At 40.8% G+C, this 24,444-nt stretch overlaps 1 protein-coding gene across 1 annotated transcript in view; it reads right to left on the minus strand.

The window, feature by feature from the left end:
• Atp8a2 (ATPase phospholipid transporting 8A2) overlaps window positions 1–24,444 on the minus strand; it is a 412,827-nt gene that overhangs the window by 160,136 nt on the left and 228,247 nt on the right. The window contains exons 25-26 of the mRNA XM_048341628.1: window positions 16,664–16,847; window positions 9,137–9,247 (exon numbers count right to left, since the gene is read on the minus strand). Of these exons, the coding sequence (XP_048197585.1) occupies window positions 9,137–9,247; window positions 16,664–16,847 (295 nt within the window). The remainder of the gene's footprint in view (window positions 1–9,136; window positions 9,248–16,663; window positions 16,848–24,444) is intronic.

Consider the following 24,444-nt stretch of genomic DNA (forward strand, 5'->3'; position numbering starts at 1 on the left):
CCACTTGACTCACAGATCCACTTTGGCTTTTTGGTGGTTAACTGGAGATACGAATCTCACAGACTTTCCTGCCTGGGCTGGCTTCAAACCATGATTCTCAGATCTCAGCCTCCTGAGTAGCTAGGATCACAGGTGTGAGCCAGCAGCACCATGCCCAGCTAAATCTATTTTAGAGTTTTAGCCAAGATAAAAGTTAAGTGACAATAGAAAAGAATGAAATAAAAACTATCCTTCATTCTCCCAAAAGATGATAAAGTTGAAACCAGGTGATGGTGGCTCACTTGAGCTTCTAGCTACTCAGGTGGCTGAGATGTGAGGATCGTGGTTTGAAGCTAGTCCCAGTCACAAAGTCTGTAAGACTTATCTCCAGTTAGTCACCAAAAAGCCAGAAGTGGAAGTGTGGCCCAAGTGGCAGAACTCCAGTCTTGAGTAAAAACAGCTAAGAGACAGTGCCCAGGCCCTAAGTTTAAACCCCATGACTGGCACATATATTAAAAAAAAGATAATGTTGGACAAATTTAATATATACTTAACTTCTAGTACTTGAAGGGTGCAGTTATCTGAAAGATCTAATTTAGATCAGAAAGGCATTTCTTAAAATGAAATACATATTATAATATGATACCTAAACAATCCTCTCTTATGCAGTAGCTTAAAAACAAATAAAAACAAACCCAGACAAAAACAAACCAAATAAAAACAATAAAAAGCAAAACACACAGTAGATTCTCCCAGGTCTACCTCTACTACAGTGTGTTCAATTTGTCTACAGAGCCTTGTGTTTCTTGCCCTGTAGGGGGCAAAGTTGTAAAGGAATGGTCCTTTATTGCTAAATAAACATTGTACTACACTATAAGCAGCCAGTTCTAGGATCTGTGGGTGCTGTCGCTGAGTGCAAGAAGGAGGGAAGCAAGGTGCAATAGTATTTAAGCACAATGTAGGATAGAAGCTGGTGGGTCACACCTGTAATCCTAGCTACTCAGAAGGTTGAGATCTGAGGATGACAGTTCAAAGCCAGGCTAGGCAGAAGAGTCCTTGAGACTTTAAAAACTATCTTGAATTAACCATGAAAAAGCAGGAAGTGGAACTGTGGCTCAAGTGCTGAACCACCAACTTTGAGCCAACCCCTTCCCTCCCCCCAAAAAACCCCACAATAATAGTAAGCAAGCAGGGGCTTAGGGTGTAAGGGGTAGAGGAGAGAAAGGCTCCCTGGAGTAATTAAAGGAGAGCTGGTTCATCTGTTGTATACCTACCCTCCTCACCCCCCTACAAAAAAAAGTTTCTAATTTTCAAGAGAAGGCCCCCAAAGGTCTCCTTCCTCATCCAGAGGCAAACTCTGAAGTTGGTGTTTGGTTGGCAGACTGGTTTTTATGAATGGGCTGACATTTGGGGGCCAGAAATGTTCTGTGATCTGAGATTCATTGGTACAGGATGGGAGAATCATCATGGATCTTGGTACCAAGAGTACTGGTAGAGCCCCCACCTTCAATGTCACTGTCACCATGACTGCCAAGGGATATTATCCAATATGCCTTATTGCTGCCTAAACCATCTGGGGTGAGGGAAGGGGCAAGATGGACAAATAAAATACTTCCTCCCTACCTATCCCCCACCTGTGTGGTTGGAAAACTTTATTTTTTCTGAATAAAAAATATTCTACTAAAAAATAGTAGTAAGCAAGTAATAGCAAGAAGTCCTGAGTTCAAGCCCTGTACCAGTATTAAAAAAAATGTGGGATTCCCATACTGGGACTTAATTTTGTTTCTGTCCAATAGTAAGCAGAAAGAAAAACAGAGTCACCAGAGAGAAAGAGACAGAGAAGAGACATACACACACACATACACACACATACACACACATACACGGAGAGAGGGAGGAAGAGAGGAAGAGAGAGAGGGAGAGAAAGAGAGAGAGAGAGGGAGAAAGAGAGAGAGAGAGAGAGAGAGAGAGAGAGAGAGAGAGAGAGAGAGAGAGCCCGCCCAGATAAAGCATAGCTCCAATGCTTGGCTGACCTCTCAAAGTTTACATGGCTGACCTCTCAAAGTTTACATGACTCAATAAGGGTTTTTTTATGTCAATTTTGTTTCTCAATGTCCACTTTACCCCCAAGGAGATTTAAACATTTTATAGAGTTTCAAAGACTCAGTTTTTAAACCATCCATGCCTAAATGCTTCTTAAAAAAAAATTCTTTATAATGATCCTTTCAGGTAAGGCAGCTGCAATAACATCATTAAAAATAAGCATACGTTGTCACATGTTTAAGGCAGCAAGAGTCTATTTTTATAAAGTTCAAAGTGATTGTGAATCTTGCTGAGGAATCCCTCTAGACTGCTAGTATTTCTCTGGCTTTACACTGACCTCCTCCCAGCCCCCTCCAACCCTCTGTCCACCTTTTGCTAATCAACTCCTAACTCTATCCATTAGCACCAACCAACTGGCCTTTGAAAGAACATTCCTAAGCCACATGCCAAACTAGTTCTACAGCCATCTTCCAGATGAAATATAAAACTCCTTTGCCTGGCCCAGGGCTCAGCTAACTTTTGACATTTATCACAAAGCTAAAATCAAAACACAGAGTCTGAATGGGAAAGACAGGTGCTAGCCTCTCTGGCATACAGATCTGCCTTCTCTTGCCCCTGTCTTGCCTTTCCTTTCCTATTTCCTTTCCTCCTATTTCCTTTCCTATCCTATTTCCTGTCCTTACCCTTCCTTTTCTTTCTTGCTTGCTTTCTTTCTGTGCAGGTACTGGGGCTTGGATCCCGAATCTTAACTTTTTCACTCAAGGCTAGCAGTCTACCATTTAAGCTACACTGCTACTCCTAACTTTTTGGTGGTTTATCAGGGATAAGAGTCTCATGGACTTTCCTGCCTAGGCTGGCTTTGTACTAAATCCTCGGCTCTCAGCATCCTGAGTAGCTAAGATTACTTTTCCTTTTACCTGATCTGTTCCTACCCACCCTTCAATGCTAGCTCATATCATCCTGGGAGCCAAAGGCCCCAACCCACTCTCCCTGTAAAGCACTACCCTGTAAAGCCTCAGGTTCTCAATGCAGGTGGTCTCTGTAAGCCAGCACTCACCACAATGTATTGTAGCCTTGAGACTTCTTAGTTAAATTCCCCACTCTCTTCCAACAGCAGTCTTTGTTCAGCCTGCCCTCATCACCAAAGAATGTCTGATGGAGTGGAAGCTATAGAAGTAGAATTCAGATTGTTTCAAGTTAATTTTCCAAAGAAGTTTTCCCATCAATACTTTACACTGAAGTTATTGGTACAAGGCAGGGCACTGGAATAATCCTAGCTACTCAAGAGACTAAGAACTGAGAATCACAGTTCAAACAGCCTGGGCAGAGAAGTCTATGAGACTTTCATCTCCAATTAAATAGCAAAAATCCAGAAGTGGAGCTGTAGCTCAAGTGGTAGAGTACCAGCTAGCCAACACACGTACACACACTATTAGCAAACAAGGAAAACCACCCAAGAAATCATGAGTTTTATGATTCAGGATGCTCTTTGATGTTAGGTTGGCACTATAGGCTTTCCTGTGTTCACATCCATGGGACGTGTATGCCACCCTTACCTCTCCCACTTTCCCTTCCACTGGGCTGGAATCAGTCTCTGTCTTAGCATTCTGCCTATCTCAGAGTTGTTGGCCACAAGAAAAGGGATGGCTTGTGTGCATGTTTAGGTCACAGGCTTTGCAGAAAGGCCTCTATGTCAATTGAGTTTTCACTTTGCTTCTTACCTATTCACACATTCACATTCAGCTGGAAACTGCTCATTGAGCCCCTCAAATCCTATCAGAATCCATAAAGGCACCTCTGCCAAGCCTGATGCACAGACTCTAGGAGGAATGCTTAGCCATCTGAAATTTCATCTCTTGTCATAATGAAATGCCTTTGTGTCAAGAATAAACCACGGAGCCCACTGATGCTGATTCACACCTGTAATCTAAACTACTCAAGGAGGCTGACCTTGGGATTATAGGTCAAAACCAGACAGGGATGCTTTAGACATAGTTGAGAAAGTACACCTTTTTGCCATCATCAAGGTAAAATGTGCTACATTAAATCCAAAGAGATGGAGGCAAAAGTTTTATGTATTTCCAGTTCTACTTATTATTACCATGAAACCACAGACTCCATGCTTTGGTTCCCCCTGCCTTTTTTTTTTTTTTTTCTGTGCTAGTCCTGGAGCTTAAACTCAGGGTCTGGGTGCTGTCCCTAAGCTATTTTTGTTCAATACTGGTGCTCTACCACTTAAGCCACAGCTCTACTTCCAGCTTTTTTTTTTTTTTTTTTTTTTTTTTTTTTTGGTGGTTAACTAGAGATAAGAGTCTCATGACTTTCCTGTCCAGGCTGGCTTCAAACTGAGGTCCTCAGATTTCAGCCTCCTTGAATAGTTAGGATTGCAGGAGTAAGCCACCAGTACCCAACAGTTCTTACTTTTTAGATTGCTTCAACCAATGGTGATTTTGACCTGAACACATTTTGTGTAGCACATTCAACCAATGCTAAATAAAATCTGACCCAACAAAGAGTCTGCTGTACAGATTTTTTAAAAATACCTATAATGAGTACATGTTACATTCAAGGCACTGTGGTCAAAGTGGTCTAATTCTATCGACATCATTTGGGTGAAATATTTACTAGAGAGAAAGCTGGTATGTTTGGAGATGACAATTTACATTTACTAAATGCAAGAATTGGTTAAATATATTATAGGACATCACACAGTGATGTTATACTCTGAAACTGTAATAAAGGGAAATGGCCTCAAAATGCTCTTTTTTGTGAAACATGAATTACAGAATATATAGTAGTATAACAACATTTAACTAAAAACATCTATCTGCTTAGATATACAGAAAAAAAGGTCAGGCCAAATAATATGTAAAAGGAAGTAAATGTAGAGGATGTCTGGTTTGTTCTATATAGCAATGAGAACATGTCCATGTGTTTCTTGGATAGAAAAACTCATTTTTATAGGTTAGTCTACCAAATGAGTAGATTTCATTACATCACAGGCTTATAGTCTTTACTGGCAATTTAAATCATATAATGATCCTCATAATAATGGCTAACGCTGTAAAGCATGTGTATGTGTGTGTGTGAGTGTGTGAGAGACAAAGAGAGAGAAAGAGAGAGAGAGAGAGAGAGCCTACACACATGTAATTTAATTTGCCAAATTGCTTTTAGACTGCATTTTTAAATGACTGGTAGTTACAATATTTAAAAAGATATTTGAGATCAGAACATATTGGCTATTGCAAAGGGTCTTTCTTTGAGTTAGGAGAAAGCCACTTAGGAGAAATAAGTAATGAGTTTAAATTATTCTCACTTTTAGTATTTTTTTGCACAAGAGAAAAATCAACTTATAATAAGCTTTGATATCATAGTTCAAAACACACTAAAATAGCATTTTTAATTTAAATGTTTTTGTACAGGTATTGAGACTTGAACTCAGAGCCTGGGCAATTGTCCATTAGCTTATTTGCCCAAAGATGGTGCTCTACTACTCAAGCCACATCTACACTTCTGGGTTTTAGGTGGTAAAATGGAGATAAGAGTCTCACAGATTTTTTTTGCCTAGGCTAGCTTTCAACCAAGATCCTCTGAACTCAGCCTCCTGAGTAGATAGGATTATAAGCATTAACCACTAGTGACTATTAAAATTATGTTTGAATTAGATGGCAATGTAGGCAAATAAGCTGGTACCAGTAGGCAATGACTGAATCAATGCTCTTGCCATAGGCTTGGTCAAGGGTCATTTTGTTCATTGTTTGCTTTTTTATTCCTTTCCTTAGCCTGGGGGTTGAACTTGAGACCTAAGCACTGTCCTTGAACTTTTTTGTTCAAAGCTAGTGCTCAACTACTTGAGCCTTAGCTCCACTTCTGGTCTTTTGGTAGATAATTGGGGATAAGCATCTCACTGAATTTTCTGCTCAGGATGGCTTTGAACTGTGCAATCCTCAAATCTCAGCCTATTAAGTAGCTAAGATTATAGCTATGAAACATTGATGCCCAGCAAGGGTTTTTTGTTTTTGTTTTGTAGTTTTCCAATGAATGTCTTCTAAAAACACTCAACAGAAAGCTCAACACAGACTAATGAGGACTTTCTTCACTTCTTTTCAACTGTATAAAGAATGTTCGCAAAGCCATTTAGAGAAGATCATTTAATAATTACTACCTAGCTCAAATCCAGATAATTAATTGGATTTGGAAGGGCCTTGTTCCAAATCGTATTTTTCGGGGAGACTAAACTGTCCTCTCTTCAGCCTCAACCCACTTGAAGTTAAAAAAAAATGAATAAAATAAAAAGCAAGATAGTAGGTGTAAATGACTAAGAAGGGCCCCAGGGATGCTCTGGAAAGTGAAAGGGTTGGGAGCACCAGTTGGAATGTCTCGGCATGAAGTCTAGACTATCTGTAATCTGCTGATGGTGAAGAAAACCAGATTATGATGAAACCTTGTGAAGCCAGCAGCTGCAGGAACTGAGCATTCTGGGAAAACTTGGGATGGCACATAGGAATCACGATCCTAATGCCCTTTATACTGTTATCTATGACCCAAGTGACTTTTAGGAGTGACTCCTATCGTGGGATGTAAAATATCTGGCAAGAGGAGAGGGGACAGACATCTTTAAGTGCTAAAAGGAAATTGTGAAAATGAGAGCAGGAAGAAGATAGCAACTCTAAAATTACACAAATATCTTTTCTGTCTCAACTGGGAGAAGATAAACTTAAATATTACAACGTAAGATGAGTAAATTTGACACTTTTTGCAATTATTTATTGTACCCTTCCTATTCTGAATTAATCTCAAATCTTACATCTTCAAATCTCTCAAAGTCCTGTTGCATGTTTTTTTTCTAGAGTAATAACTTCACTGCTTACAAAGGCAGATAGGTTTATCTCCTATGAAGCAGAGAAATGAAGAAGAACAGGACAGATTTTACAACTTAAACAGATCTCTGTGGTTCACTTGTAGAATTCTTTAATAACTGAGGTAGCTCCTAGTGTTCAGAGTTGATTTTTGTTCTTGTTTTGTTGTTGCTGTTGTTCTTGTTTTGTTATTGGTGTTGGTGGTGGTGGTAGTGGTGATGATAGTGGTGTGTGGGGGGGTGTATGTGTATGTGTGTGCATATGTACCAGTATGGGGCTTGAACCAGGCCCTCATACTCTCTAGCTTGGCTGTTTTGCTCAAAGTTCTATTCATTGAATCACACCTCTATTTTCTATGTGACTTCCCAAAAGCCACCTTTGTTGCTAGTGCGTTTAGATCCTGGCTACACAACTTGACAAAGAGGCTGCCCTTTGTGTAAATTAGGGCTCTAAGAAGATTGGGGAATGGAGAAAAGAACAGCTATTTCTCTGTCCCATGTACACCTTTGGCTGGGTAGTCTTGTACAGTCAACAACTTACACAACTCATTAAATCACTCTTTCATAGTTTAGCTATCAGATAACTTATGTAAAGTTGTATGTATGATGAACTCATTCACAAAAAGTTAAACAAGTTGATCAAGATGTTGTTAGTCACAATTAACACTAGTAAGCCATGTATTAAATTATCTGAATTGAGATCTTTAAGAGACTGTATTGGAAATGTTAGTATTAGTATGTTACTTAGTTATTATTTTTTCTAAGAATTGAGAACTCAAACCATAAAAGAAGGAGATATAAAAACATCATGAACAATTAAGTTTGCTCCACAGAGTAACTGCCTGTTCCTTTTCTAAACTCATTTGGAAATCCATTCCCCATGATGGCTTCACAAGCTGCATCTGGCCAGAGGCTGGTGGCTCATGTCTTAAATTATTGCTACTTAGGAGGCTGAGATCTGAATGTGGTGGTTTGAAGCCAGGCCAGGCAGGAAAATCTATGAGACTCTTATCTCCCATGAACAACCAAAAGGCCAGAAGTGGAGCTATGGCTCCGGGGGTAGAGTGCTAGCCTTCAACATAAAAGCTCAAGGACAGAACCCAGGCCTTTAATTCTTTTAAAAGCTATACCTTAATAGCAGAGCTAAGCTTAAGGAGAAGAAGATGTTCAATTCCATAAATATCAAACATTAAATGCCTTCTGTACATCTTCTGGGCCACACCCTGGGCCCAAACCTTACTTATGAGTGAATCAACATCTTGAAAAATAGTTAGACAACAGAATATAAAGTCACTGAGATATTTTAAATTATCTTTCTGGATTTGGTCTTCCCTGTCCCCTGTGTTCCCATGCCCTACTCACATAAGCGTCAGTGGCCAAATATCCTAGGAGCAGTGAAGGAGTACTCAGAGACACACAGATTCCATAAGAAGCATAGCAGGAAGCTGAGAGCCAGCAACTCATATCCATTATCCCAGCTACTCAGGAGGCTGAGATCTGAAAATTTCAGTTCAAAGCCAACCTGGGCAGGTAAGTATGTGAGACTTTTATTTCCAACGAACCACTAAAAAGCTGGTACTGAAACTTTGCTCAAGGGGAAGAATGGTAGTCTCAAGCAAAAAAGCTTAGGGACAGTGCCCAGGCCCTGAGCTCAAGCTCCAAAACTAGCACAATAAAGAAAGAAAGAAAGAAAGAAAGAAAGAAAGAAAGAGAGAGAGAGAGAGAGAGAGAGAAAGAAAGAAGGAGGGAGGGAGGGAGGGAGGGAGGGAGGGAGGGAGGGAGGGAGGGAGGGAGGGAGGGAGAGAGGAAAGGGAGGGAGGGAGGGAGGGAGGGAGGGAGGGCAGGCAGGCTGCAGTAATCAGGCTCTGGATTGTCTTCACATCCACCAAGAAAGTCTAGTTCTGCTGCTTATCACACTGGTCTGACACCATCCTTGGAAGAGGATCTCATGAATGGCAGTGACATTCTACCACAGTACACACAGAAGCCTTCTAGGACCAGTAGGGAGAAAGCAGAGCAAGGCAGAGCAGGAAGGCATGCTGGACATGGTAAAAAGGCTTTGATTTTCCACACAAAGATCTAGACCTGGGATGGTAGAACCAGCCCCAAAGGAAGCTGTATGACCCAGATTTCAAGAAGTTCCAACAGTGTTTTTGCTTTTGCATTAATAATATTCTTGCTTGTTTAATGCTCCCAGATATCCTCAGGAGAGGCCTGTCCACCCCACCCCCAAGCTGGAAAGCACCCATTTGTTACCTCAATGATGTAGAGGACCACATTCTTATAGAAACAGTATAGTATGCACTTGGTCACCCGGTTGTAGCTCCAGGCTCCATGGACCAGAAGGAGCTTCTCCAGGTAGGAAAACTGAAAAGAAAAAGCAACAAAGTTCAGAAGAGCTTGTTACTGAGGAAAGAAAAGATATTAAAAGGTCAGGCATCAGTGACTCACACCAATACTCCTAGCTATTCATGAGGCTGAGATCTGAGGATGGTGGATCAAAGCTAGCCTGAGCAGGAAAGCCTGTGAGACTCTTATCTCTTATCCAATAAACTACCAAAAAAAAAAAAAAAAGCTGTAAGTGGAGCTGTGTTTAGAAGTAGACTGCTATTTTTGAGCAAAAGAAGTCCAGGGACAAGATCCAGACCCTGAGTTCAAGCCCCCAAGACAAGAAAAAAAAAGTAATAAAGGTCCTGATGAGTAGAAAACAGAAGACAAGGAGAGAAAAGTAAATTCTGGAGGCAATCCAAGGGAACTATTTCTATAGAAGAAACTTTCAGGACATGGAGAACAAAGAAAATCTCTTGAATCAGCCAGATAATAAATTTTCAGAAACAAGCTTCTGTTCTCATTGCCATTTCATGAAATTTTATTTAAGCTAATGGTTTTCACCACATTATAAGAAGGTCACCAAGCCAGGTGCTAGTGGCTCATGCCTATAATCCTAGCTACTCAGGAAGCTGAGATCTGAGGATCTAGGTTCAAGGCCAGACCAAGCAGGAAAGCCTATGAGAATTTTACCTCCAGCTAACTGCCCAGAAAGCAGGAAGTGGAGCTGTGGCTCAATTGGTAGAACATTAGCTTTGCGCCAAAGAGCTCGAGCTTTTTGGTTGAACAACCAGGCCCAGATTCAAGTCCTAGAATTGGTGCTTGGACACACACACACACACACACACACACACACACACACACACACACACACACACACACAGCAGGGCACCAGTGGCTCATGCCTGTAATCCTAGCTACTCAGAAGGCTGAGATCTGAGGTCTGCAGTTTGAAGTTAGGCCAAGCAGAAAAGTCTGTGAGACACAGAAGGAGAGGAGGGAAGGAGGAGTTGAGGGAGGGAGGGAGGGAGGGAGGGAGGGAGGGAGGGAGGGAGGGAGGGAGGGAGGGAAGGAGGGAGGGAAGGAAGGAGGGAGGGGCAAGAAAGAAAGAGAAGAAAGAAAAAGAAAGGGGAAAAAAGGGAAGGAAAGGAAGAGACAGACAGACAGACAGAAGCCATCTGACTATATAATCAAATCACAGATTTTATGGTGCCCATAGGATCAAGGGACAGGAATGGGGATACTCATGCAACAGTGCCTTAAAAAAAAATAGATACACATGTCCAGGTGCCAGTGACTCTCACCTGTAATCCTAGCTATTCAGGATAAAACCTGTTATGCTTCAAAAAACATTTCCTTGCAAGAAGAAAGTATACACTAATCCCCATTAGTACAGAAGGATTATGTCCCAGGTAAAGGTACATTTCAAGTGCTTCCTAGATAATCAGGGAAGGCACAGCCATTCATCCCCATACTCTGAATCTGGAGGGCAAGTTAAAATGATAGTGAGTATATATGGAAAACAAGCCTCCCCATAAAAGCTCATTAAGGATTCCGAAGGGGAAGGAGGGATCATAAAAATTACTACCTAGACAAATATAAGGGAAGTTTGCATTTGACCTGGTTGCCCTGGTGTTAAATATCAATGGGCACCAAGAACATCTGCTTCAGTCATCCTGAAAGCTACAGCTTGAGCGCTACAATGATTTGTTTCCAAGAAAATTTTTTTTTAAATATCCTAAATCAAAATGTTGTCTTCAAAAGACTGTTCAGGGAACATTAAGAAGGCAGGGGGCAGACATGATTCACTGGGAGAACAGGAAGCCCAGGGCTGCAGGCACACCATCATAACCACCATGCAGTCCACATTGATGAGGTGAAGGGGACAAAAGAGGTCCTCAGGGGCAGGCCTGTGTGTGAAAGCACAGGGCAGGCAGCACAAAGAAATAAAACCAAAACTACCCCCACTGTGCAAATTTCTGGAGCAAAAGTCTTTGAGATATGTATCCATTTGCTTACAGAGCACTTCCTCAAAATTGCAATAAAAATGCATTTCTTAGCCAGGTGCAAGTGTCTCAACGCCTATAGTCCTAGTAACTCAGGAAGCTGAGATCTGAAGATCACAGTTCAAAGCCAGCTTGGGCAGGGGCTGGGGATATTGCCTAGTGGCAAGAGTGCCTGCCTCGGATACACGAGGTTCGATTCCCCAGCACCACATATACAGAAAACGGCCAGAAGCGGCGCTGTGGCTCAAGTGGCAGAGTGCTAGCCTTGAGCGGGAAGAAGCCAGGGACAGTGCTCAGGCCCTGAGTCCAAGGCCCAGGACTGGCCAAAAAAAAAAAAAAAAAAAAAGAGGGGGCTGGGGATATAGCCTAGTGGCAAGAGTGCCTGCCTCGGATACACGAGGCCCTAGGTTCGATTCCCCAGCACCACATATACAGAAAACGGCCAGAAGCGGCGCTGTGGCTCAAGTGGCAGAGTGCTAGCCTTGAGCGGGAAGAAGCCAGGGACAGTGCTCAGGCCCTGAGTCCAAGGCCCAGGACTGGCCAAAAAAAACCAAACAAAAAAAACAAAAAAAAAACAAAGCCAGCTTGGGCAGGAAAGTCCATGAGACTCTCATCTTCAAAAAGCTAGAACTGGAGCTGTGACTCAAGTTGTAAGAGTGCTAGCCTTGAGCAAAATAGCTCACAGTACTCAGGCATTGAGTTCAAGCCATAGGAGCAGCATTAAAAAGTGCATTTGTCTAGATCAAAGTGAGCATATAAAAACACAGTGCCGGGCATGGGTGGCTCAGACCTGTAATACTAGCTACTCAGACCTGAGGATTGTGGTTCAAAGCCACCTTATGAGACTCCTATCTCCAATTAACCACCAAAAAGGTTGAAAGTGGAGTTGTGGCTCACATAATAAAGCAAAATAAGCTCAGGAACACTACCCAGGCCCTGAGTTCAAGCCTCAGGGGTGGCACAAAACACATTGTGCTTGTGTGTATGTGTGTGTGTGCACGCGCACACACACACACATACCCTCAAAAAGACAGGTTATAGTGGTTCTCCCCTGTAATCCTAGCTACTTGAGAGGCTAGGATCTGAAAATATCAATTTGAAGCCAGCCCAGGCAGACAAATATGAGTGACTCTTATCTCTAATTAACCAGCAAAAATAAAAATAAAAAATAGAGTGCAAGACTTGAATAAAAACAAACAAACAAGTCAAAGCAATGAGGAAGGCTGATTTCAAGCTCCAGTCCTGGCATAACAAGCAAAACAAAACAAAGCTTAAAAGCAGACATGTTTGTTCAATGAGGCAAAGGAATTCATCCAAACATGACGTTTCTGGTGTAGTAATTAAGAAGCTAGAATCTCAGTGTTAAGTAGAGGGTAGGAGGGAAGGCTGGAACAAAGTCAGCCCTGAATAATAGTATCCTATCCCAATTATGCACAGGAACAGAGGACAGGGCAAGATAGATCCAAAGGATACATGTAGTCTCCATTGGCTCATTCAGCAGAGGTGACTTACCATGGAGACACTAGAGAAACCCCCAAATGGACTTCTAAAACTTTCCACCTTTCTTTGATGCTTTCTATTAGATAAGAACAATTGCTCAGATACCACTTTCTGTTAATATGAGCTTTCAATAAAGCAACTCATGGAATCTCCCTTCCCTAGACATTTTAAAGGAAAAGACAGGCAAATATTTGCCTGGAACTCCTAGGAAACCTCTTAAGATCCCTTGCAGTCATATGATGTTATAACTCAAGTATTTAATAACGCTGGAGTATATAACATCCACAATTGCTGACGGCTAACAGGAAATGTGATTCCCACAGGCCTGTGTACTGGGGAAAGCACATGGGCAGGTGTGTGCGGCAGCCCCCAAGTTCACACTGTCTTTCAACGAACTTGAACATATGCTTGGACCTGAGGTGGGTCACTCCATGCAACGGAGCTCCAGTTTTCCCAACTGTAAAATTCGAATTTCTTCTATCCACTTCAGGAATTAATTTTTTTTAAATTAGCTTTTTATTACCCTCTTTTTTGTGTGTGTGCCAGTCTTGGGGCTTATACTCAGGGTCTGGACACTGTGCCCTATACCTCCACTTCTGGATTTTGCTGGTTATTTGGAGAAAAGAGTCTCTTGGAACTTCTTGCCTGGACTGGTTTCAAATATTGATTTTCAGATCTCAGTCTCCTGAATAGCTAAGATGACATGTATTAGCCACTGACACATGTCTTATTTTTTTTTAATCTTGTAGTAGTTATCAAAGGAATTCATCTCAATAAATCAATTCATATGCATCTTGATCGATGTCACCCCTTCCATTGTTGTTCCTTGGGAATTTCTTTGATGATTTAGGGATTTTAAATCCATCGAGGAACAAAATTAATTACAAGTACTTCTCAGAGCCCTGTAGATTTTTTTTCTGTAAAATGTAAGAGGTGATCTAACGCCAAGCCCTCCTTTGAGCGTAGAGAAACCCAAAGCTTCTGGGAACCGGCCTACAAGTCTTGAGGCTGCAAAACCACTATTCACTGGAATCATGTGATTAAGGCTAATGCAGATTGTGTGTGTGTGTGTGTGTGTGTGTGTGTGTGTGTGTGTGTGTGTGTGTTTGTGTTTGTGCTGGTCCTGGGGCTTGAATGCAGGGCCTGGGTGCTCTGTCCCTTAGCTTTTTTGCTCAAGGTTGGTGCCCTGTCTCTTGAGCCATATTTCCACTTCTGGCTCTTGGGTGGTTAATTGGAGATAAAAGGTCTCATGAATTTTTCTGCCCTGGATGGCTTTGTATTTCAATCCTTATATCTTAGCCTCTTGAGTAGCTAGGATTACCAGTGAGAGCCACAGGCACCTAGCTGGTCATTGCATTCTTTTTTTTTTTTTTCAAAATTTATTATCAAACTGATGTACAGAGAGGTTACAGTTTCATACGTTAGGCACTGGATACATTTCTTGTACTGTTTGTTACCTTGTCCCTCATATCCCCCTCCCTCCTCCCCCTTTCCCTCCCCCCACCCCTCCCCCGGAGGTGTTCAGTTCACTTACACCAAACAGTTTTGCAAGTATTGCTTTTGTAGTTGTTTGTCTTTTTTTTACCCTGTGTCTCTCAATTTTGGTATTCCCTTTCAATTTCCTACTTCCAATACCAGTATACACAGTTCCAATATACTCAGATAAGATTACAGAGATAGTGTAGGTACAACCACAGGAAGGTGATACAAGAATATCATCAATAATAGAAGCTACAGATACACATGGGACGTTGAAAGTAGTTACAACTGTGATAAAACAATTGTTTCCATAACATGGAGTTCATTTCACTTAGCATCATCTTATGTGTTCATAAGGGTATAGCTATTGGGCCTTGTGATGCTCTGCTATAACTTGCCTAAACCTGTACTAATTATTCCCAATAAGGGAGACCATAGAGTCCATGTTTCTTTGGGTCTGGCTCACTTCACTTAGTATAATTTTTTCCAAGTCCTTCCATTTCCTTACAAATGGGATAATGTCATTCTTTCTGATAGAGGCATGAAATTCCATTGTGTATATGTACCACATTTTCCTGATCCATTCGTCTACTGAGGGGCATCTGGGTTGGTTCCAGCTTCTCGCTATGACAAATTGTGCTGCGATGAACACTGTTGTGCTGGTGGCATTACTATGATTTTGTTTGTGGTCTTTTGGATAGATACCCAAAAGTGGGGCTGCTGGGTCATAGGGGAGTTCTATATTTAGCCTTCTGAGGAATTTCCATACTGCTTGCCAGAACAGACACCCTGAAAACACTAAAGGAAGGAGTAGGAGAAACACTTGGGCTCCTTGGCAAAGGACGGAACTTCCTTAACAATGACCCAGAAAGGCTACAAATCAAAGAAAGGTTGGACAAATGGGACTGCATCAAACTACAGAGCTTCTGCATGGCAAAGGACATAGCTTGCAAGATAAACAGAAAGCCCACAGACTGGGAGAAGATCTTTACCGGACATTCAACAAAGGCCTCATATCTAAAATATATGCAGAACTAAAAAAATTACCTTCTTCCAAAACAAAACCGCAAAGAACCAACAGCCCCTTCATCAAGTGGGCTAAAGACTTACAAAGAGACTTCTCTGATGAGGAAATGAGAATGGCCAAGAGACATATGAAAAAATGCTCTACATCGCTGGCCATAAAAGAAATGCAAATCAAAACAACATTGAGATTCCATCTCACCCCAGTAAGAATGTCATATATCAAGAAAACTAACAATAACAATTGTTGGAGGGGATGTGGCCAAAAGGGAACCCTACTTCATTGTTGGTGGTCATTGCATTCTTTAAAAGCTAAATCTAGAAGTTTGGGGGAAGTTCTCACTAACCAGCTAACAGTCAGACATTTAGCCATAAACACTGTAATCTAGAGATAGGAGGAAATGTTCTGTACTCCCTGGGACATCTAGATTTCTGACTCATCAGCATGCCAGATGACCTAGATATGTCCCACAAGGGGTCACGGGGCTGGCTCTTCTTCATTTATGGATGTCTTTCTCTCATCCCCAGACCATCTGTGCAATAACCACAACGTTCATCAGGAGCCTCTGAATGCAATGCTCACTTCAGAGAGGAATGGAATGAACTTGACCAGACTATAGGAGGTGGTTTGTTATTGATCACAGGGCTGGGATAACCCAACCCTGGCCTAGGCTCTCAGCAATTCACCTCACAGCTGTGGTCCTGGGTGGTGCCCCAGTCACAATGACTGGAGGGTAGGGCAATGTAAATCACTGCTTTTCCCTGACCTTAAATGTCTGACCACCACATGCCAGCACCTTCTTGAAGTAAAGAGATTCCTGGAGGGCATGGTAGAGAATGGGGGATATGAGCATAGCTGTTCTGCAGCTGAGTATACATACAAGGAACTGCAGACACTGAACACTGGTGGCACATGACTATAATCGTAGCTGCCACAGGAGGCTGAGATCTGAGGATCATGGTATACCAGCACCAGCAGAAAAGTCTGTGAAACTCTCATTTCCAAATTAACCACCTAAAATCCAGAAGTGGAGGTATTACTCAAGTGATGGAGCACCAGCCTTGAGTAAAAAAAGCTAAGGAATGGATGGTGCTCAGGCCCTGAGTTCAAGCCCCAGTATAAGCACAAAAGAAGAAGCAGGAGGAGAAGGAGTGGGAGGAGGAGGAGCAGCAGCAGCAGCAAGCACCAAGGCCTATCTGTCAGGAAAAGCAAACACATCATCTGGATGACAGAATCGTAGGACCAGCTTTGACCGTGACTGGCCAAAGCAAACACAATTGCCAAGAGGAAGCCTTATATTGATATAAGATCAAAACAACAGGGGAAAGCTGAATATTCTAGCAGATCATCTCAAAAGAGTGGGGTACAGTTCTTGGGACAGAACTATAGATCAAGTACCAAGTTCTGAAGCCTGGCACAGGACTAGCTGATCACCACATGGCTGACCTGGGCAATGGCGTAATCCGAGTTGTTGGTGGCCTGCATGCCCTCATTGCCGCTGATCCCTACACCCACATGGGCTGTCTGGATCATCCCGACATCGTTGGCACCATCTCCGATAGCGAGGGTGATGGCTTTTACCCGCTTCTTCACCACATCCACTATCTCGGATTTTTGCAGAGGAGATACTCTATGAGAGAAAAGAGAAGAATTGTGAGGATCAGCATCCTTCCAGTGGCAAACAGTTGCACTTCACTTTCTGTTGCATTAATAAAGCAGTTATTGCCTTGCTGGTAGCTCATTCTGACGTCCTCGCTACTCGGGAGGCTGAAATCTGAAGATTGTGCTTCAAAGCCAGCCCAGGCAGGAAAGTCCTTCAGATTCTTTTCTCCAGTTAACTACCAAAAATTCAGAAGTAAAGCTGTGGCTCAAGTGTTAGAGCACCAGCCTTGGACACAAAAGCTAAAAGACAGTGCCCAGGCCTTGAGTTCAAGCCTCAGTGCCAGAAAAAAAAAAGGCAGTTATTGAACAATCTCCAAGTCCAATCCATACATTTGATGCTCATGTGCAAAGAAGCTTTCAGAAAACAGTAGCCTGTGGCTTTCAAGTGTTTGCCAACTTCACAGATGAAATACACAACTCTAAACTAACTTAAAACACAGTCTATTTGCAATCACCCAGCTCACTGAGAACCATATGAACAAACCCTTCAGGGGATCATATGACCTGCTGAAGGATAAATGGAATTAAGCTAGTCACTTGTCTTTGAGGGTATCTTCCCAATAAATCAGAGCACTAGTAGGACTCCCATTTGTGCTTTGCTGTACATCATGTGCAACCTAGGACTGCCAAGGGAATGTTCTGTAAACTCTGCTTCTATAGAAGAGAAAGAAAATTAGTGGGTCACTAATAAAGGCCAGGAAGAGGGCCAGACCAAGAAGAAAGAAGAGGTATTTCTTTATCTCTACCTAGAGATGGAAATTTATTTGAAGAACAGTCAGGGCAGAAGAATTTCAGATAAGGAATCCTAGGAGCAGAAAGTCTACCAGAGCTGGACAATGCTTAAGCATATCACAGAAGAGAAAGATAAAAGCAGCCCCTACATGAGAGGGACTGTTTTAACCATGGATTAAAGCATGATGCCCATATTTCATGATTCCTCAACTCCTCCAGGAAGAGATTTGTGACTATAAATCTACAATTCTCAAATACATCCCTATTAATAATGCAGTGTTTTATCAGAGTAGAAGACCAGACAACATGAAAACAAGCATTAGAATATCAGAAATTATGCAGTTCAAATTGTGAACTGGTAAACCTCTGCATGAATTACTCATCTCTATAATTACAGCAATTATCCTTTATGCAATTATTCATCCACTGGTGTGGAATGCCACCTAATGAGGCCATCATTTACTCTTCCAATCTTCTACATCAACAAAGATAATATAAGAACAGGGAACAGAAACATAACCAGCCTTGGATGAGCTTGTGGCTGCATCTCAGGTCTATATGTCATTCAAGTCATCAAGAAAGTTGGCCTTTTGGGCTGGGGATATGGCCTAGTGGCAAGAGAGCTTGCCTCGTATACATGAGGCCCTGGGTTTGATTCCCCAGCACCACATATACAGAAAACGGCCAGAAGTGGCGCTGTGGCTCAAGTGGCAGAGTGCTAGCCTTGAGCAAAAGGAAGCCAGGGACAGTGCTCAGGCCCTGAGTCCAAGGCCCAGGACTGGCCAAAAAAAAGAAAAGAAAGTTGGCCTTTTATCAACAAAACACGTAGTATGGAGAGAAAGGAAGTCTATGGGGGTATCTTGGTTATTTCACATAGAAGGCAACTGGGAAGACCATGCAACTAGGATAGGAAGGAGCTAAATAGATCCAGGGTGGTTTTTGAGTTCAAAGTTGCTGATTTTCTATCAAGAGGGATCTTAAGTCTGGATCTTAAGTGTCCTAGAAATGTCCACATATTAAAGGATTTGTTGCTGGGTGTCGGTGGCTCACACCTGTAATCCTAGCTACTCAGGAGGCTGATGTCTGAGGATTATGGTTCAAAGCCAGCCTAGGCAGGAAAGTCCATGAGACTCTTCTCTCTAATTAACCACCAGAAAACTGCAAGTGGCACTGTATATAAAGTGGTAGAGCATTATCCTTGAGCTGAAGAGCTAGGCACAGTGCCCAGACTTTGTTCCAATCTTGAAGCTACTGAGAGGTAGTGGAACCTTTAAGAGGTGGTGTCTAGTGAAAAGTCTTTACAAATCATTGGGAGTTTGAGTTGAAGGATGATCATTTGACCTCAGACACTCTTCTTTCTTTTGTTTTTTGGCCCTGAAGTGAATATCATTGGTCTGCCATGCACTCCTGACCATGATGCTCTGCCTTACAACAGGCCCAAGTAACAGAGTTAAACCAATCATAGACCCAAACCTCCAGAACTGTGAGCTAAAATAAAGCTTCCTCCCAATAAGTTGATTATCTCAGGTATTTTATTATAGTAACAGGAAGATTGCTAACACAGAGGGTGTCATGATCAGCCAACCAGCAGGAGATAAGTTTCAAGTCTAACAGACTCGGTGTTTGGCTCTCTGGGATTTGAGTATGAAGTAAGTCAGTCAAGTCACGATTACAATGGCTTATAATGCACCAGACAATTATCCAACAGCTGCCTTTTTCCAATGAGCTAAAGTAAAGGGTATATAAAGCAAGTCATATATCCCAGTGTTTTAGAAGCATGAAATTCTCATCAAGAATTTATTACACCCTCAGCTGCAATGCCTTGAGAAAACATAATTCTAACACACACTAGGGGTTCAAAACAGATGTCAAACAGCTAATTTCTGCAGAACTGAATAGGCACTATTCCATGTCAGCCATATGTAGCTTTTTAGTATGCCAAGTTACCACAAAGCAAAACCCAGACCTTTCTCAATCTTAATTTGTGACCTGGAATCACATGCCACATTTAATAAGCATTCTCCCATATGTAATATGTTCATCTCATAAAACAAGAACTCCAGACTACATCTGAACTGAACAAGGTGCCTGGAGTATTTCTATAACCTATTTGTTGCATTATGATTAAAAAGATAAACTCAAAGAATTCAATCAGCTGTGGAGGTATCTTATATACTTTTTTGGATAACTCAATGGATTCTAAAATGAGGCAACAGATATCATATATATATATCAGATAACAGATATAAATGCATATATATACACACATACATATATACTCTAGATAGATAATATAGATAATAGATAACTCTCACGTATACCAGGTAGATGAAAGCTATCAGATAGATTGATATTGCGTAGATACCATATCTCCATATAGATATCAAGTAGATTGATGATAGACCTCAGATATATCTCAATGTATATCAGGTAGATAGATCTCTCTCTATAGCAGATAGATGATAGATATCAAATAGGTAAATAAATATCAGATAGATACTAGATCTCTCTATACATCAGAGAGGTAAATGATAGATAGCTCTCTCTATGTATATATCAGATAGATAGATCAGTTGATGATAGATATCAGAGATAGATAATCAGTATTCTGCAACATCTCTGTCTCTCTCTGTGCTGGTCCTGGGGCTTGAATTCAGAGATTGGGTCCTGTCCCCGAGCCTCTTTGCTCAAAGGTAGCACTCTACTACTTGAGCCACAGCCCCACTTCTGGCTTTTTGACAGTTAATTGAAGATAAGGGTCTCACAGATTTTCCTTCTTGGGCTGGTTTTGAGAACTGTGATAGTTGGATCTTAGCCTCCTGAGTAGCTAGGATTACAGGTGTGAGCCACTGGAACAAACGAGCATCTCATTTTAAGGTCATATGTTGCTAATATTTTGAAACTAGCTTTCCAAGGTTATTTCAAACATAAAACTTAAGTGTGAACAATTGTATTTTTAGTAGAATTAATGGCCATGTATTAACTTATCTGACCTACAATAGCTCTAGTGTTAGAGTTTCTCAATTCTGATCTAAGCAAAATCATACAAATCTCTTTGCTCCTCTGGGTTTAGTTGTCAGAGTAGTAGCTGAACCTAGATTACTGGTCAGTAATACTGTGTTCACCTGAACCAGAAGAATTACAAATTCTCCACCCAGGTACATCCAAGAAAAGATCAGCTAGCACCCCCTCCCCAAAGACTTACTAATTAGCATTTAATTAAATGTTTTTCCTAACTGGACTTCCAACTGTCTTCATTTCTATGACTAAAAGGAAGAAAGCACTAGCCTTGATCAGTAAGTATTAAATGTTAATGAATACCAGAATCACCTAGACAGCTGGTAAAGATACAGACTCTCGGGGGCTGGGAATATAGCCTAGTTGCAAGAGTGCTTGCCTTGTATACATGAAGCTCTGGGTTCGATTCCTCAGCACCACATATATAGAAAAAGCTAGAAGTGACGCTGTGGCTCAAGTGGCAGAGTGCTAGCCTTGAGCAAAAAGAAGCCAAGGACAGTGCTCAGGCCCTGAGTTTAAGGCCTAGCACTGGCCAAAAAAAATATATTTGAAGATACAGATTCTCAATCAGAGAACTGGGGAAGAGGACTGCTAATATGTACTTCTAATTATCCTGTAGGTATTGCTGAAGTTGCTGGTTCAAAGACTATACCCACATGGTTAGCACTAGCTTTGGCAAGACCTCAAGTTCTTACCAGTCCAAAAATTAATTATAGCACAAGATGCATATAAAATTGCCACAGCAATGTGATCATTAATTAGCAAAATCACTGAAGGCCATCTCTTCTTTCTCAAGCTTTATGTGTACATAGATTCTGCTTTACTGTTAAACACAAATCTAGTAAGTATGTTTTACTGGTTTTTCTTTGAAAATATTCTTACAATCCCAGAATTTCCTCTAAGACTAAGGTGCCATGGAGCTCCCCCCTTCAGTAAAATATTTCTTTCAGCCTTTAAGAATTTCAAAACCAGGCCAGGTGCAGTAACACATGCCTATAATCCTAGCTACTCCAGACAGAGGTCAGGATCTGAGGATCAAAGTTCAAACCTAGGCAAGCAGAAAAGTCTATGAGACACTTATCTCCAATTTAACTATCAAAAAGCCAAAAGTGTGGTTGTGGTTCAAGTGGTAGTGTGCCAGCCTTGAATGATAAAGTTAAGGCCTTAAGTTCAAGGCCAGTACCAAGACAAAAAAATCTTTGAATCAAATTTGATTCTTGAACAATTTTTTTTTAAAATCCTATGACTAAAGTGTCTGTTCATTCTCCAATTTCAAAAGATGGTATAACCTATACCACTATGGTTTCAATAATTGACCCTAACATTATTTCAGTGATTATTTCTCTCTGTAATCAAGACACAGGCTTGCCATTCCTTTTCCATCCTTCCTTTCCTTCACTTTACCCATAACAGCAAACACAAGGACGGACAACCATGGACACTTGATAAACAATGATAATCAAAATCGTGGTTCTGCTGGGTGCTGGTGGCTCACAACTGTAACCCTAGCTGCTCAGGAGGCTGAAAAATGTGAATCATGGTTTGAAGCCAGACCAAGCAAAAAAGTCCTTGACACTCTTGTCTCCAAGTAACTGGCAAATAGCCAAAAGTGGAACTGTGGCTCAAATGGTAGAATATTACACTTCAGCAAAAAAGGTAAGTAATATGCCTAGACAATAAGTTCAAGCCCTAGTACAAGCACACACACACACACACATACACACACACACACATATCATGCTTCTGAGACCAGCTAAATTCCTAATTATATCCACAAATAATGAAAAAATACAGTTCTAACTTAAACCTCTTTATAACTACTAAAAGTATATCAGTATTGTAAACTATAGAGAACAAAATTTCATTCATGTATTTTTTCAACCAGTTGTCTCTGTACCATTTATAATCTAACTATTCTCTATTCTTGATTGCTTTATAGTGCTGTTTCTTATAAATTAAGTGCTCACATATACATAATTTTTGTAAATATAAGTATGTTATACATATACATATTTCTAGACTTACCATTCAATCTGCTTATTAGTGCTCGCTCTTGTATTCTTAGAAAACAATGTCTTCTTTTTGTCAATCCATGGTCCATTAAATTCTCTCTTTATCTATCTATACATATATAGATATACTGATATATATCAATATCTATCTATCTATCTATATATATATATATATATATATATCTATATATATAATAGTCAGGTGCTGGTAGCTCATGCCTGTAATCCTAACTACTCAGGAGGCTGAGACCTAAGATTGTGGTTTGAAGCCAGCTCAGGCAAGAAAGTCTTATCTCCACTAAACTGCCAAAAAAGCTGGAGGTGGAACAATGGTAGAGTTCTAGCCTTGAGCAAAAGAAGCTTAGAGACAGTGCCTGGGGACTGAGTTCAAGCTCCAGGACTGGTATAAAATAATAATAATAATAACAACAACAACAATAATAAGTGCAGTTCTATGCCATAGAATTGTAGAACTACAGCTAGATTACAGTTTCACATAAATAATAGAACTGAGAACATACAATTGATTAGTTTTGAAAGACTACTGATAGATGGGGAGGACAAGACTGTCTGGATTTCTCAATGACATCCAAATTTATCACATATGGGAAACAGATTTTTAAAAAAGAATCTACTTCATCTCACCATTTTGTTATTCTCCTTTCCTTCCTGAAATCAGATAAACATATATACAAGACACAGGGTACCAAAATAAAAAACAGGAGATAAACCAAAGGAGAAAAATGAAAGAAAAGAGAAATAACTTCACACAGTACATTAAAAGCAAAACAAACAAAAACACTTCTTGTTTACATATCTTGGGGTCCATTTCAATTAGCATCAATTTACGTACATATATATATATATATATGTACATAGCTATCAAGCTATTCTGATCCTCTGCTAGGACTATCCTAGACATATACAAATTATTACAAATGAGACAAAGGACAAAGGGTTAACCAATGCAATAGTGATACTAGCAAGATACTATGTTGGAAATGAACTTTTGAACTTGGGGAGTAGGAGTCAGGCAGAGGAGAAGGAAAGTGGGAGAAAAAAACAGAGAGGGGTAACAATGTTTGATAAGAAATGTACTCATTACTTTACTTATGTAACTGTAACCACTCTGTACATCACCTCTACAATAACATTGAAAAAAAAAAGACTTGGTTTTCCTGTGATTTAGGGACAGATACTGTTTGCAAATGGCTAATATGTTGGTGGTCTTGATTCTGTTTCCTGCTAATATCCCTAAAAACATTCCAGGCTTTTTTGAACAGCTCTTTACAATAAATGGGTAGCAACAATCATTGGTTTTACAAAGGGCTGTCCAGAAAAGGCTACCATGTGAGCCTAGTCTTTTCTTCCCCCTTGCCTCTTTAGATCACTATTATAAGCCAACCATTAGCTCCTATGTATCATCTTGCATAAGCACTCTGAGAGTTTGACAGATACCAGCTTGCCAAGCACTAAGTCTTTCCAAATGGTCTCAGCAATGTAAGGTGATGTAAATCACATAAACCAAGTATTCATGTTTAATACTTTACCACGTGTTTGCTCTCTACACATGATTTAAGCCCAGAATCACATTCTCTCACAATCTTGTACATTTCAGTAGTACCTCGACACTTCTAATAACAATCACATACAGTGTCTTGTAGAATATACTCTACAAGAGGATGGAATGTATTCTTATTGCTAATTTTTAAAAATGGCATGAAATGACTATAATCTTTGGTGGGATGATCCAGTCACTTTTGGGAAATAAAAGTTACTATGTCCCCGTATTTTTCCACTATA

The sequence above is a fragment of the Perognathus longimembris genome, chromosome 3 (genome assembly GCF_023159225.1).
Source record: "Perognathus longimembris pacificus isolate PPM17 chromosome 3, ASM2315922v1, whole genome shotgun sequence".
Classification (NCBI taxonomy): domain Eukaryota; kingdom Metazoa; phylum Chordata; class Mammalia; order Rodentia; family Heteromyidae; genus Perognathus; species Perognathus longimembris.